The 15,536-nt window shown below is 47.2% G+C and overlaps 1 protein-coding gene across 1 annotated transcript in view; it reads left to right on the top strand.

Annotated features, from left to right (window-relative positions):
- Positions 1–13,313, top strand: part of ST6GALNAC5 (ST6 N-acetylgalactosaminide alpha-2,6-sialyltransferase 5) — a 159,272-nt gene extending 145,959 nt beyond the window's left edge. Inside the window, exons 4-5 of the mRNA XM_038541635.1 lie at positions 4,297–4,404; positions 12,244–13,313. Coding sequence (XP_038397563.1) covers positions 4,297–4,404; positions 12,244–12,475 — 340 coding nt within the window. The 3' untranslated portion in view covers positions 12,476–13,313. The remainder of the gene's footprint in view (positions 1–4,296; positions 4,405–12,243) is intronic.
- Positions 13,314–15,536: the final 2,223 nt, after the last annotated feature.

The raw sequence follows: 15,536 nt of genomic DNA, 5'->3' as shown, positions 1-15,536 counted from the left end.
ATGATTAAATTTGTGTTCTTCATCCTAAACTATGTAATTTTATAGTTAATATACATTCAGTGATGTAATTTACCCCCTTCCCTTACAAAAACTGTTGCTGAGTTGATTTCTTAAAACTAAAGGCACATGATAAACGAAATGAAGATCATGAAGTACTGAATCTATGGATAGGCTAGGTTGGGCAGCTCCTTGTCAGTGAACAGGGTCTTAGAGGAGGACCAAACCTTCACCCCAACTTCTTTGTGTGGAAGACCCTTCTTTTTGAATCCTGGAAGCCTTGTGACCACTTGAGAGCAGATCTAGGCAAGGGTAAGCATGGCATCTGGTGGACAGAAGAGTGGGGAGGGCTGGCTGCTGACCCTGTGACCTCCTTCCCTAGAGGCCCAGGGGACTCCATGGTTAGCCTCGCCAGTAGATCACACAGGGGATCCTGGTCATCATGAAATCCAGTTACTTATTGCCCTTTAAAAACCGCAAATAAGAGAGACTGTCACTCACTTGAATGAGTTATTTAACCAGCAGAGCATTTTATAAGGGAAGAAGAATGAGAGGAGTTATTTACAGTTTCATTTTTGCTGGTTGGAAAATGTGAAATAAGTAGCAACACTCTTCAATAGAAAACACTTTCCCTCTTTTCAGCTTAATGGTTGTTTGCTAAATTTAAGAATTCCTGAAACACTGCTGCAGTCTAAGCTATTTAAGATAACTACACATTGCTCTGGATCTTCTTAAGGGATTTTTTTAAGTTGATAACTTGCAGACCATCATTCTACCCTGTGGTCACTTAGATCTGTAGGAAACACACTCACGTGGAGACATACCCCATTGACTAAGCTTATTAAATTCTGACCACTGAAAACTTTGTTCAGTGAGTCTGTCTTTGTGGATTGGCTGCTGGGCCTCTCACGGGCATACACCCATCTACTAGGATCCATACATTCCCTCTTCAGGGGGATCACACGTCTGGATTTGCAGGGTGCCAAACTTCTGGAATCTTTATGCCTCTTCCCTTCAGGAGACTGCCTTAAAGACGCTAATGTTGTACTGACTCAATATTCTCATGTGTCCACATTCTTAACCTGGCTGCTCCAAGCTAAAAGAACCAAGTGAGAAATAGCCCTTCAGGACAAACATGTTTCTGAAAATTAAAACACAAAACATTTGGGGGTCTAAGAGTATTTCTTCTCTCTCTGCTTTTCTTGAAACCCAGTCAAACAGGAAGATGTATTACAGGTACACAAAATGTGGAAGGTCTAATTTTGTACATCTCATTATCAGGACATTCATTTCGGGCTATTATTTTGGGAAAAAAAAAAAAAAAGAAAGCCCAGGATAATTCAATAGATTTTGATTTATAGAAGTTTCACCGTTAAAAGTGGAGAGGGGAAAATGGCTCAGGAAAAATCTGCAATTAAGAAGCATGACAAATGACAGAAGATGGCCAAGTGGTATTCTTTGATATTAGAAAGTAACTGTACTTGAAAATAACTTTATAATTGAATAAGGGTATATTAGGAAAATATGATTCAGAACCAATATTATAGTAATTAGATAAAGGAAGCATAAATGAAATAACTGCAGGAAGAATATTTCCATAGAGATTATAAATGAGATTCTGGTGGAGCAGAAAGGCCTTTAATTGTAATTTAGTGTGCACTATAGAATTATCAGCTCAGTGTGTTACTTCATCATATAAAAGAATATCTGATAATTTTCCCTAATAAGCACATGACAGCTCTTCATATTCCTTCATTATAGCTGATTAAGTGTAAAAACAGTAGATATTCCTTTGTTGGAAAAAGAGTTCAAATCTTTTTAGAAAGACAGCACAAAGCGGTTGCATTTCGATAGCACGTGATCCCAACAGGCTATTATTTAAGAAGTCTGGGGAATTGTAAGTGGCACTTTAAAGAACTCTTCACTTGAGTTTCTTTCGTCCTTCACTTTGTATCCTCCCCCATTTTACCCTTGAAACCTTTTTTCTGTATCTCTGGCTGTGCCTTAACGATCTTACCTTACCGTATCCCACAAAAGAAAGCCAAAGAACGGGGAGTTTCTACCACAGGGAGAGCCCTCTTGAGGCTTCCGACAACTCTAAAAGCATAGGGACGTAGCCTCTTCCTGGGCCTCAGGAGCTCCCAGTTATTCGCCGACCCAGTGTGAGTCTGGAACAACTGGCCGTTGCACTGTCACAGCCACACAGGTGAAGAATCTAACTTGAGGCAAGAGACTTTCTCCCCTTCTCCTTCCTCTTTTTCTTCCAGCTAGCTCTGCTCTGCGCCCCCTCCTTCAGGCCCAGAGTCCTTTTTTCCCCCTTTTTTTATTTTTATAGAGAGTGAGAGGGGCAAGGAGGAAGAAAGAGAGAGAATCATCCCAAGCAGGCTCCATGGCCAGCACAGAGCACATCACAGGGTTCCATGTCACGACCCTGAGATCATGACCTGAGCCAAAATCAACAGTCGGATGCTCAACTGACTGAGCCACCCAGGCGCCCCAAGTCCCAGGGTTCTTATGAATACTCAGCCCTAGTGAGGAAGAAGAGGGTTGCTAATAGCTATCTAGGCTAGAGGCTCCAGAAGTTCATACGTACTGCCCTGATGATTGAGGATGGATCCTACACCAGAGCTAATAACAGAGTATTGGATGCTAAAAAAAAAAAAAACAAAAAAAAAAAATCCCACACTGAAAGTAATGGCTGAATTATTTGCTTCATTTTCTCCAATCTGGCAACCGAGAGAGGAGGAAGGGGTGTCGGTGTATCAACACACCATGCTAGATACTTCTTATAGGGTTCTCCCATTTAGTCCTCCGAGTAGCCCGGGAAGTAGAGCTCCCCAGGCCAGGGAAATCTGGGCTCAGAGATTAGCAATAACCTGCCTCACGGGTCATGCTGCTGGCCAGTGATGGAACAGCCAACACACAAACTCATGCTACTTCCATCTTTAGAAGCTTTTAAATCCCCTTCCTGGGTTCATATGAGGTGGGGTACCATGGAATGGAAAGCTGAAATGAGTAACAACATGGCTCAACAACAACAGAGGGGAGGCCATGAACCCAGGAGTAACTCTATCACCCATTCGTGTCAGATACTTGACAAGACAAAGGACTCTTTAATATGCCTCTCTGGGTTTTTTGGGTTCTTGTGGGGTTTTTTTGTCCATGTGTGATTTGGAAATCATGCAAACTGATTAACAAAAAGTCTTCCCCCTCAAAGTGGGGCACTGCACAGTGCAACTGGGCAAGCTCCTCAGCACCTCTGTTATGCACGTCACATATGGTGCTGTGGCCGGGCAAAGTCAGACAGTCTGACCTTGGGGATAAGGTGTTTGAAACCGGCTAATGAGGCATGCCATAAGCACTGGGGGAAAAAAAGCAAAAGCGGCAGCCCCCGAAGAATTGAAATTAATATCCACAGCAGCAAAGCATGGTAGACCGAGTTATCCTCAGAGGGTCAAATCAGACCGTACAGTCATCCTTAGGCCTGGCACGGGCTGGAGCGGAGGACAGGTGTTTGAGTGGGCAAATGAATGAATTTAGGAACACACAGGTTCATTCCTTAAACTTGGTCAATTCGGTCTTCTAATGAAAAGAACTTTTCGAGGGCTCCAGGATATTCCGAGGTAAAGTAAAGCAAATTCTCAGTTAAGCGCACGCCATCGCTGTGCTCTTTTTCCTCTGGTAACCTGCCCCTCCCCAAATGAATGTACGCTTCCTACGGAAAGACGTTCAATCAGGAATCAGGTTGTCCGGAAAAAAAAAAAAATCAGGGTGTCCGTGTTAATGAGTCTCATTGAAGGCAAGCTTTTATCCTAAGATTGTTTGATCGATCAGTAGATATCAATCAACAGACAGACACATGTGTGTGTTTTTACATATTTAATAAGCTCTTCCCTCTGTAGCCTGCCTGGGGAACAAGGACTATTTCCAATGAGTCGAGTATTCTAGTTAATAAAGAAAGAGTTGACACATGGGGATTGTCATCTTACAAGAAATTGGGCTGCGGGCACATGCACTTAAATCCTGACACGCCGGTCATCATCTTTGATGATGTGGAAGTCGTTGAGCATCCTTTCGTGTCAGAATCCACCGTGATAGAACCGGAATATCATTTGTCACCGTACCATGGAATAGGAGGCTGTTGGTAAGAGACTCCTACCTGGTAAAGTTCCAGCTACTTGCCAGCTGGAGAGACACAGGAGGTGTGTGTCAAACGCCAGCCTCGCTCCCCAAAGGATTTAAGACGGTAATGGTTGTAATGATCACTTTACCAGCTTGCGGACTTGTTGTTCCTTCCAGGAAGATCTCTAACACTTGGCTCAGCACTGGCTGGTTCACCATGACAATTGCACTGGAGCTGTGTGACAGGATCAATGTTTATGGCATGGTGCCCCCCGACTTCTGCAGGTAGGATTTATCCTGCAAGTGTAATTCGTCAGCAGGGCTTGTGCGGGGTTTATAAATATCTGATTCCAAATATCAACCCTGAGACATGTCTAACTGTCTTCTTGAAGCAATTAATTAACACGTCCCAAGTTCTGGTTCTAGAAACAACAAACAGCATTTAATTATGTGATATAAAATATTGAAAGTTTTTGTTTGTACTGCTGGAGAATTAATCCATCTTGTGGGCTTCATTTATCCTCTGAATATTTATCACCCAAATGTAATGCAATAATTGGCATAATATTAATGATGAGCAAGCATTAAGGAATATTAGTTTTATCCTCCTTTGAAAGGGATGTGGTAATTTTTAATGAATTAAAGAGGGCAATTTCTTTGACGGTAAGGCCTGTTTTCTCAATTAAAATATTGCTCTGAGCCTCTTTTCCTCCCCACATCAGTAGCTCCGGTTTGGGCTTCTAAGGCCAAAAGCACCGGCATAATTATTTTGATGTACCACTTCCGAGGGAGCATACGCACATCTCTGCTGCTGCCTTACGTCCCCTCGTGGCGTGTGCCCGGCCGGGGTTTGGTGTGTGCTAACACACGCACTGAGAAATACTCAGGGCCTCATTTGTGGAAGCCTGATTGAAAATCCACCTGTGACGTAAAGCAGCGATGCCAGCAAAAAAGACACTTCAGAAAGTGTCCTGCTTTTCAGGAACGCCTGATGACCCGCGCAAGGCCTCGGTCCTGACCTTCAAACGGCAACAGCGAGGGTGAGGGCATTAAACTTGCTCGTTAAAATCCATGCGTGCTTAGACCTTCGTGTGTTCGAAACCTAACAGCTCTTGAAGGCCACGTGGGCCTTTACCGAAGTCGCCAATTTGGAGGTTGGATGCCAGGACGAGGGGACTGGGTCATGCTGTTACCCTGCGCCGCTCTTCCCGCGCTCCCCTTCACCCAAGGGCCCAACACAGCAGCCGCACCAGTTTCTAGGCGAGGGTCCGGTTGGGCAGGAGCGTCCTCGGCTAGCTGCCTGGGCCCACTCGTCCCCGGGAGCGACGTGATGCAGCGCGGAGGGCTGTGCGTCGTGGAGTCGGACGGCCCAGGGTCAGCGCTGCACCCGGCTGCCTCCTGAGTGTGACCTCGAGCGAGTTGTGCAGTGTCCCTGGGGCTCAGGCTCCTCCTCGTCAGAAGTGGACGTGATGATGCCAGTAGGACTCAGCCCCCGGGGTCGTAGGTGGTCAAAGAAGCTAATACACGTAAGCGCTTGGAACAGCGCCTCGGACGCCGCAACGGTTGGCTCCCGTGGCTGCAGATCCACCCGAAACTGTGATGGACGCGGCGCAGCCCCTTGGGGTCGCGTGACTTGTGGACGGTACCTAGCACCCGAGGATGACAAAGCGACTTCTCGGTCCTGCTGCTCGTCCACCCATTCCCCCCTTTTGCTTTTACTTGGAAAGAAGTGGAGAATATGTGGGCCAAGCGGGGTTGGTGGGTCACGAGCTCTAGGACTTAGGGGGGTGGGATACCACCCAGTCCCTCACCACTCACTCACTGGCCTTGTTTCCCTATTGAGCAATCCACGTGCAAAAAGAAGGTAGGAGAGCGTAGAAAAAAAGAAAAATTGAAGCCAACTGCCTCCTCCACCCACCAGGCTGACGAGGGCGGGAGCGGCGCTCGTGGCCACGCAGACAGCGGCGGCGTTGATAGCCCCTGGCAGGTGTAATTATGTAATATTGCCATTAGGACGCCAGAGAGAAAGAGCATGAATGCATTGAAATGTTAATGGCTCCGAGTGTTCAAGGAAATATTCCATTTATTACGGAAAACAAATGAAAGGCAAGTTAACCTGTCACTTCTCTTACTCTGAGTTAGTTCATCATGACGGCGCCAGCAAGGGAGTCGAGACGCTGCTCCCCAGCCACCGTCCCAAAGGCTCCGTGGCCGCTCCCCCGGGAGCTTTCCCCAAGACCTCCCCAGGGGCTCCCTGCACACTGCGTCCCGTCAGAGCCGCGGAGAGAGCGCGTCCTGGTCGGTCCCAACTCCTGTTGAGGGAGGCAGAGGGGGGAGAACCAGGAGCGGCACAACCTGACCCCCCAGTTCCTTTAACCTTCCCCATTAGTTGCCCCCCCGCCCCGGGGAGAAACCGGGTCACCTTGAGCCTCGCTTCCCTCATCTGCAGGATGGGACTAAGAAGACGGTGATAAGAGCGAGCGGGTCACGGGGATAGGGCCGAGATCAGGGATGGACAGTGTCCGACACCGCGCCCAGCACACGGGCGGCGCTCAGGGAGGGCTCTTAGCGGGAGGACTGTGACTCATACATCACATCGTGTTGTAAGGTATAAAATAATTATCTAAATAAAATAAAATAAAATAAAATAAAATAAAATAAAGTAAAATAAAATAAAATAAAATAAATAAAATAAAATAAAATAAAATAAATAAATAAATAAAATAAAATAAATAAATAAAATAAAATAAAATAAATAAAATAAAATAAAATAAAATAAAATAAATAAAATAAAAAATAATAATAATTATCAGTTTTCCTCCGTACTCTGAGAGTTGCCCCAAAAGGTACCAAGAACTTGGGGGGCCGGGGGGTGGTTCAAAGAATAGGGCACAGCTCTTGCCTCCCAGAAACTCAGAGTAAGCTCGATCCACCCGAAACTGTGATGGGCACAGCGCAGCCCCTTGGGGTCGCATGACTCTTGCGGACAGTACCTAGCACCCGAGGATGACAAAGCGACTTCTCGGTCCTGCTGCTCGTCTACCCATTCCCCTCTTTCGTTTTTACTTGGAAAGAAGTGGAGAACTACGCGGGCCAAGCGGGGTTGGTGATCGTGAGGGTGAGATACCACCAAGGGCCCCAAAATCCGTAGGGAAGGTTCTGTGAGGTGGCAAAGCTCAAGCTGGTGGAAGGTGGAACCTGCGAGTGTAGACTCTCCAGGGGCAGGGGGGTGTGTGTGTGGCTCCCGACAGGAGCCCTGGCCCGCAGGACCACAGACGTGGACCATCCCGGCCCGTAGCGGGGGCTCCCTAAATCCCACGTGAACGAAGGCCCTGTCCCCTACTCCGTCCTTAGCGCTCTGGAGAGGGGTGTTCACGTGGGTGAGAAAATAGCCATCTCTGCTTCTAGAAACTGCGTGACTTGGAGAAGGTTCTTTGACCGTATTGACCTTAGCGATCGGGGCAGGCTCCTTACTCTCTCCGAAGCTTCGGCTTCCGTGTCTGTAGGTGGTGGAGACAGCAGTGCTGAGCCTGAGTCTACGTGACACGCAAGGCACTAGGCGAGGAAGCCTTGCCCCCCCCCCCCGGGTATACCCGCGTGCGTGAGTGCACCGGGTGTCGGGACTCGCTAACCTGCGAGTGGGGGTACCTGGTAGCACGTTTTAAGGGGGTGTCCCGCGAGCTCTACAGATGGTGCCCAGGTGGTGAGGAGAGCCCGGCTGCCAGAAAGGGAAGGACGCGGCCGAAGGCCTCCTCTACCGACTGGACGCCGCTTCCCTGCCCCCCTGGGGGTGGGCTTCGCGGGCGCCCAGCTCAGGTGCACCTGCCCCTCCCGCTGCTTCCTTACGCTGCCCAGTTGCTCCCTGGACTGAAGAGTTAGGCTCCTGGGGCCAGATCAGCAAGCAAGGAAGAGCCAAATGCTCATTTTTGGTCAATTAACTTTTTCAGACCGTAGGACACAACGAGTATCCTCAAAAGGGGTTATTTGCCGAAGTAACCACAGAGACGTCCTTCGCCCCACCGAGTCGTGTTGGGTGCGGAGGACATGGTGGGAGGCGACAGAGGGCCTCTGGCTTCGGTCTCCTGAGGGTCACCTGGACGCAATTCAGTCAAAAGACTGTTGGGCCCCCCGTCCCCGCTCCATCCAGAGCCCCCCGCTTCTCTGCTTTACCCTCGGCCTTGCAAGACCTCCGACCTCCTCTGGCCTGAGCTACAGTCCTGCTGCCTCCCCGTCTACACCCAGTCCTGCTGCCTCCCTGTCTACACCCGACTGGCACACGCGTTCCGGGAGCGTCTAATCATTGCCTCTGATTGCTGGGGAAACCAAGGCACAGACAGACCCAGAGGGGCCCGAGGAGGGGACCGTGGTACAGCCAGGCCATCATGAGTGACCGGTTCCCAAGACACGGGTGGATCGGGCGCCCCACAAGCCTCGAGCTCCCGTTTTCCATCCAGCTCCCCTGGACCTGTCCCACGGGGCCCGGGTGACTTCCGGGGGTCCCCCTTGGGCCAGAAGACTTCGGGTGGCCCGATCGTGCACATGGGCGCCTCGGGAGGCACGACGGCCCCAGGGCACAGTCCTTCCTCGCCGGTGCTGCCTTAACCTCCCGGCCGCGGCCCCACCCTGGCCTCCCTCCCCTGCTCCCGAGGTCACGCTGGCTCCCGAGGCACACGGGCCTCCGGGACCTGGCCTCCCCGTCTGCCTTCACCGCCTCCTCCCTCCTCACAGGGCCTCCCCTCCATCCTCACAGAGACTCCCCCCCCCCGCACCCCCAGCACCCCCAGACCCCGCGGCAGGAGGCACCTGCCAGCGATCGTCTTGTCACCCTGCGGTGGTGACCTTGATCGCCAGCCAAGTGCTATCCACCGTGAAGGTATTACTTTTCCCTTTGGTTGTTTTTTTTTTTTTTTTTTTTTAAGATTTTATTTATTTATTCATGACACAGAGAGAGAGACACACACACACAGGCAGAGGGAGAAGCAGGCTCCAGGCCCGGAGCCCGACGCGGGACTCGATCCCGGGGCTCCAGGGTCACGCCCTGGGCTGAAGGCAGATGCTCCACTGCTGAGCCTCCAGGGTTTTCCTTTTCCCTTTGTCATTAATAAAGGTCTCGGGGAGACCCTTCGTGCCAATACCCTGTTTCCCTTCGGCGTCCTCCCCCCACTAGGGTTCCATCCGTCGGCGCCCCTTGCCCGGACAACCACGGGGCTGTTCTGGTGGCGATTTCTCTGTCCCCCCCTTCTCTCCGGGTTGAACTCTTCTGCCAGGAAATGCTCTTTCTCCTTCCTTACTTATTTCCAGATTCAATTATTTATTGAAATCATCATGGACTCATGGATCCTTCTTTTATTTTACGGGTCTTATAATGCGATACTACCATGATTTATTCTGACGCTCGAACCTAAGGCCCCTTTTCAAATCGCCTTGCCTGGGACCCTCCCCAGATCAATTAAGCCAGGTCGGTGGAGGTGGAACGCAGGCAATGGTTTGTCCCAAAGCTCCCTGCTGCGCTGAATGTTTGTGCTTTCACTGCCCCCACCCCCACCCCCAGCCCCCGCTCCACTCTGCTTCCTCTCTAAAGAAATATAAATCCTTCTGTACATTATTTTTGCAGGATTTATTCCCGAGGTGGCCCTTGGAGTGCTGATGACAGGCCACCGCCGCTTGGGAAACGGAGCCATGTGCTTCTCCCCACCCCTGGCCCCACATCGTCACTCCCTCAGCATCCCCGGGTCCCCAGACAGGCACTTGGGGCCACTACCTCCCTACCAGGGTGGCCTCCTGGCGTGGGAGTCCTGCCGCCCTTAATTGCTGTTGGGTCAGGTGGTGGAAGGAAAAGCCACGGCGGCCTTCGGGAAGTCAAAGTCGGGTTTGAGAACAGACCCAGGGAGTCCTGGCCTTGCACTGGGAAGGCCTTCCTGCCCGAGCAGTGGATTATGGATTATGGCTGGTGGCAGGCCTTCCCTGGGGGGCCTGTCCCTGCAGTTGCCTTGGCTCTGACCTCACAAGGCCTGCAAAGCACTCCTCTGCCGCTTGGACAGAGATTTTTAAAAGTGTGGAAACAATCCCTTATTTGGACCCTTTGGAAATCATAACAATCAAATGTGTAAATTTAATCCTCCCTTTAGGTGATCAATAGGGAGCCAGATAAGTTTTCATTCAAAGAGAAGGTCTTCTTGAATCAGGAAATCGATCTTAGGGCATCCTTTCGCTGGTTTCCAATTTCTCTGTATTCCTAGGTGCCAACTCAATCTCATGCTATTTTTAGAAGCCTAATTGTTTCTTTAATCAGATTGATGCCAGTAATATGTTCAAAGTGTAGATAAATCAGATTTAACACCTGATGCATGTTGGAATAAAAGCTTAACCCCAAGTAGACCGTGGCACAGTGAATTTGGCTTGGTTCCCCCAAATTACGCCGTATGACTCTGGGGCCATTTGTCTCACAAACTATCTTTTCTTGTTTATTCTTTTCTCCATGGTGGCCAGTTCCAACCTGACTTCTTCCTAGAATGCATTTTCTGACTCGAAAATACCCTCTATTAAAATTCTAAGGGGATTCCTATTTCTGAAGTAAGTGAGTGAAATCTTTATTAACCAGACAGGCCCGGATCTGAAGTTTCACCGTGGAACAGAGGTACCTCTGAGATGTCATAGAGATGCAAAGGATTAATTCAGCATAGCATCCAACCCAGGATGAGGGAACGCTTAAATGCTGCATGACGAAAATAAATCTCTCTTCCTGGAGGAACTTTAACCTCAGAGGACAGGCAGCTCAAAAGGTTTATTGTTGTCAGAGCCACAAACTTGACACCCCTCTTGATAAAAGACTTCGATCCCTGACCTCAGTAAAGTTGCTACTCTAGAAGCTATCTGCGTATTGATCTCCTCTGAAGGAGACGAATAGGTGTCTCGCAGGATGAACATCTCTGGGAAACAAAGTTACTGGTACTTAGAATAGAGCCCGAGTGACCGGAGTGGGGACCCCAGGGGACCAGGCACGGAAAGGTGGTTTGCCTGGGTCTTTTAAGAGAAGAACTAAACCCTTCGTGAAAGCCGGTTGGTGAGTGTAGTTCAAGATTAGGAAGGTTGACCTGCTGGGATACCTTGACTAAATTTATCATCTAGACTTGAAGACTGAAGAAGTGGAGTGGATTGGACTAGAATGGAAACGAGCCTGGACCGGGGCTCTTTGGGGGTCAGATATCTTAGTAACCGCACAACAGAGCACCCAACCTCCTCAACACGTTAATCCTTTGCACGCTACCTTGAAGAAATGAGCCAGTGTTTCTCATTTGAGGTGAAATAGGGATAGAGAAACAGAAAAAAAAAAAAAATGTTGGGGCTATCAGGCTACAATGCAAGGATTTGAGGATTTGGAATTTCTGGATTCAGAGACTGTGGATTTGAGTCCATTGTTTACCTAGAGCAACAAGAAGAAAATGGTGGCATCGTGCTTGCTGTGCTTGTTCCATGGGATCAAACCAGGATCGTCAACCTACCGTGCTGGAGGAGAAATTTTCTTTAGAGGTTTGCTGTTTAGCTGCTAACTCCATATAAGTTTCTCTCAACAACAGGAATTCAAAAATTATTTATTGAGCACCTACTAGGAACAGGACCAAGGCCTGCCCTCATAAACAGACAATAAACAGGTAAACAACTCTGGAGAGGGATTAATGCTGTAAGGAAAATAAATCTGACTGAGAGCAAAGGGACGGGTGTCAGGTAAAGCCTCTCTGAAGAGGACAGATTTAAGTCAATGCCCAGGGGTGAGGAGTGGGTTACAACCAGGGGACGCCTTCACGTGCCAAGGCCTCAAGGTCAAGCTTGGCAGAGCTGATGACCAGAAAGGCCAGTATGGCTGGAGCACAGTGGGCAGGGCTGGCTTAGGAGAAGTTTCCACAGAGAACAAATTCATATAACACCCTATAATCTCTTTGATAATGATGCTCAGTGCGTTTACTTCAGAACCTCAAAAGCTTTCCCCTTGCTTAAGTGTACCCATCAGAAAAACCATTTGTTGAAATTTATTTAACTTGGAAATATTGCATTGTGTTCATCAGCTTAATCAGTCAAAGGGATTTTTTTCCCCCATTACTCAGTCATCTCGTTTTCCTCCTACAGGGACCCCAATCACCCTTCAGTACCTTATCACTATTATGAACCTTTCGGACCTGATGAATGTACAATGTACCTCTCCCACGAGCGAGGACGGAAGGGCAGTCATCACCGCTTCATCACGGAGAAACGCGTCTTTAAGAACTGGGCACGGACATTCAACATTCACTTTTTTCAACCAGACTGGAAACCAGAGTCACTTGCTATAAAGCATCCTGAGAATAAACCTGTCTTCTGAGCAATGCGTGTGCCAGACCGAAATCCCACGTACCTACTGTATCAGACGCCAGGGCACTGGACGTCCTGAGCCACCAGACACAAAAGAGGGACCAGACTGGAAGCAGGAAACTCCTCAGTAAGCAACATGTACAGATGCCTGTGAGGCGTGACTACAAAGCAGTGCGGTTGGTGTGTAAGGAGAAAATTCAAGAATTAGTATGTCCCCATGAGTGTCATTCCTCTCAAAAGGGACCTTCGGAGCTAAACACTCATTTCAATGCTGCTGCCATGGCTAAAAGAACATTCTGGATCTCTTTAAGTATTGCCTTCAAAACCGAAACACGAGCAACTCAACGTTAGTTGTGTTCCTTTATAGAAATACCACATCGAAAGACAGTTTTCTATCAAGTTGTATCCTAACCTGATCTATAATCTTTGTCATCCGTTGGGCTCTGTATGTGTGATTTGTAAAAAGCAGTCCGAACGTCTGGACATGATTTCTGAAGAGCACATCTCCACTGACTTTCATAAAGCAAATGCCCACTATTTATTTATTAAGAGTTTTTTAGTGTACTCTAGGCCAGTATTTTTATAGATGTTGATTATGTGCTAATCTTTCCTTCTTAGCTCTTTAACCCTGAATGATGGTCGGAAAACACCTAGTGATGGGGCTGATGAGTGACTACGCTCACGATGCTCATTGTTAGCATGTGGTTGGCTTGGAAATGTGGCATTGCATTTTTTGAACCCTTAGGCTTCAAGAATAGCTGTGACATTTTCTAACGTAAAATGCTCCAGATGACAAAACTGATAACCAAAAACGGTGTTATTACAACAAAAAGATACATCTTCAGTAATAGTTGGTGTAGGCTCCTTGGCGTAAACCCTAGTTTCCTTGTCTGAGAATCATGCCCCTGTACCAGATGACTGCGTTAAGTTTCCTTCCAAATCTAACATTCTGTAAGCCTCTCGACCCGTTTGAGGGCATTGCACTTGGAATGATGGGGTTTCCGCAGCAGCAAAAGCCTGATTTTGGGGGGTCTTTTTATTCCCCTACTATCTATCTCCCTCTGTGGTTAAACAGCTAACTTCCTCAACTGGTCCCCATTGGCTACAGTCTACCCCCTGCATTTCTGGTATTTCTTGCACCCAAAGGGGGAACGAGGGTTGAAAAAAAAAAAAAAAAAACCTGAGAGAGAGAGAGAGAGAGAGAGCGCGCCTCTGTGGTGTTGGTTCCTGGCTACAGGAGCAAGGAACAGCCCTTCTGAGAGTCTGTGAGAAGAGAACGCAAGTCCCTATCATACGACTCATGTGTCCCGTGAACTATTCAGATTCCCTCGGTGCAAGTCTTACATGGCAGTCCTAGCCATTCCCTGGTCTGGAGGAGTAAGAAGGACTCCTTCTATTCAGAGCCAAGATACCAGTATGAAATAGGACATTCATTTAAGCAAGTGATATTCTTCAAAAATAGTCTTTTTAAAAATATACCAGTGTGTCTTTTTTTTTTTTTTTTTTTTTTTACACATGACTTAGAAGGCATGTGGTTTTTCTGATGCGAAGGCACCAGCACGTATTACATATGGAGACCAACGTTGTTTTACAGAATGTGACCTGACCTGGGATTAAAGATTTCTCACATTGCCACTTCCTTTGCCTTTCCTTAATTAGTCCTAAGATTCCATTCCCTTGCACTAACTAGTACTACTAATTTTAGGGAGTACTGTGGTTGGATGCAAACACAGTCCGGATATTTATATGGCAGGAACAAAGTTGGGATTATTGTGGTGTAGCTTGAGCTGTTCAAAGCCAGTACAATTCAAATGTATGTGTTTTTTTAAATTTTCTCCTAGTTTTAAAAGAGACTGTAGCATTTTATTCCAGCACAATCTCTTCTGCAGCATGGACTCTGAACACACAATACTTTATGAACATATGAAAAAGAGTATGAATTTCATATGATTGATTTACTGGCTACCTTTACCATCACTTGAAGACGTGATGTTGTTCAGATGTAAGTAGCTCCTTTAACAAGTTTTATTTTTATGGAAATTTGGAAAGGCATATTTGGGACATGCAAAAATGTAGCTAAATTACCTAATCTAATAATATCTCAAATGCCTGTGTTATCTTTAGGTTTTAGGATTCGGTTTTTTGTGGGTTTTTTTTTAAAAAGACCATATGATAACTCCATCTTTTTTGTAACTTCTTCCTCCCTCCTAAATACTCAGAAGAGCTCAAAGCAACCAAATTCTGAAATCCCTGGCTTCACTGGGAAATAGCTTCAGTCTAAGCGTAGCTAAGATATGTGAATATGGGAATTTATATTTTTAAAAATACGGTATAAATAGGTGTCAGAGTTATCACTTGGGCAGTGGTTTTTATTATACCATTGCAAAAAAAAAAAAAAAAAAAAAAAAAGCCTAGAATTCTGATAGATTATGCTGATGGACCTGGCTGTGGGCAATTGAATTCTTATCTTGCTGCTATCATTTTGTGACTCTCGGTCTCAACACCCTTCAACACCATTACACATCAACCCTGATATAAAAGATGACTACAGAAGCATGTTTACAGACCTCAGTGATTTCAATATCCCATTGTGTTGGACGTCTTAGTCGGACTCGTTATGTTATACACCTTTTCTTCTTTCCCAGCTGTGTCATCAGCTACCGCCTGGCTTTTAAGACCACAGTAATACAAAGCCACAGCTGGCCGATCCATGGCGTCTGTTATTTCAACGCAAGAACATTTGGCAGAGGCCATTACAATAGATAGCCATTATGGGCAAAGATACAGGAATTCACAAACAAAATCAATCACTTCAAATGGCCCATAAAAAGAGGAATCTTACATTTATTATTGTACGGTAAATATTCACCCAAGAAAGCGTACATTAAAAGAACATTAGGAGGTAAATATTCAGTGTGCTGCGTGGGGACTTTGCTGTGTGATTTCCATTATGGTTAATGGGTGTTTGGTAACTAAGTCCCTGTGCTTCACTGACCCTGGTATGTGCTCCTAAGGGCTAGACATAAAACCAGGGTGATTCAGGAACTTCCAAGGTCCTGAGATTTCAGAGT

Source organism: Canis lupus, chromosome 6 (assembly GCF_011100685.1).
Source record: "Canis lupus familiaris isolate Mischka breed German Shepherd chromosome 6, alternate assembly UU_Cfam_GSD_1.0, whole genome shotgun sequence".
In the NCBI taxonomy this organism is placed as follows: domain Eukaryota; kingdom Metazoa; phylum Chordata; class Mammalia; order Carnivora; family Canidae; genus Canis; species Canis lupus.
The sequence above is the reverse complement of the archived record's forward strand: the minus strand, read 5'-3'. Positions and strand labels throughout refer to the sequence as shown.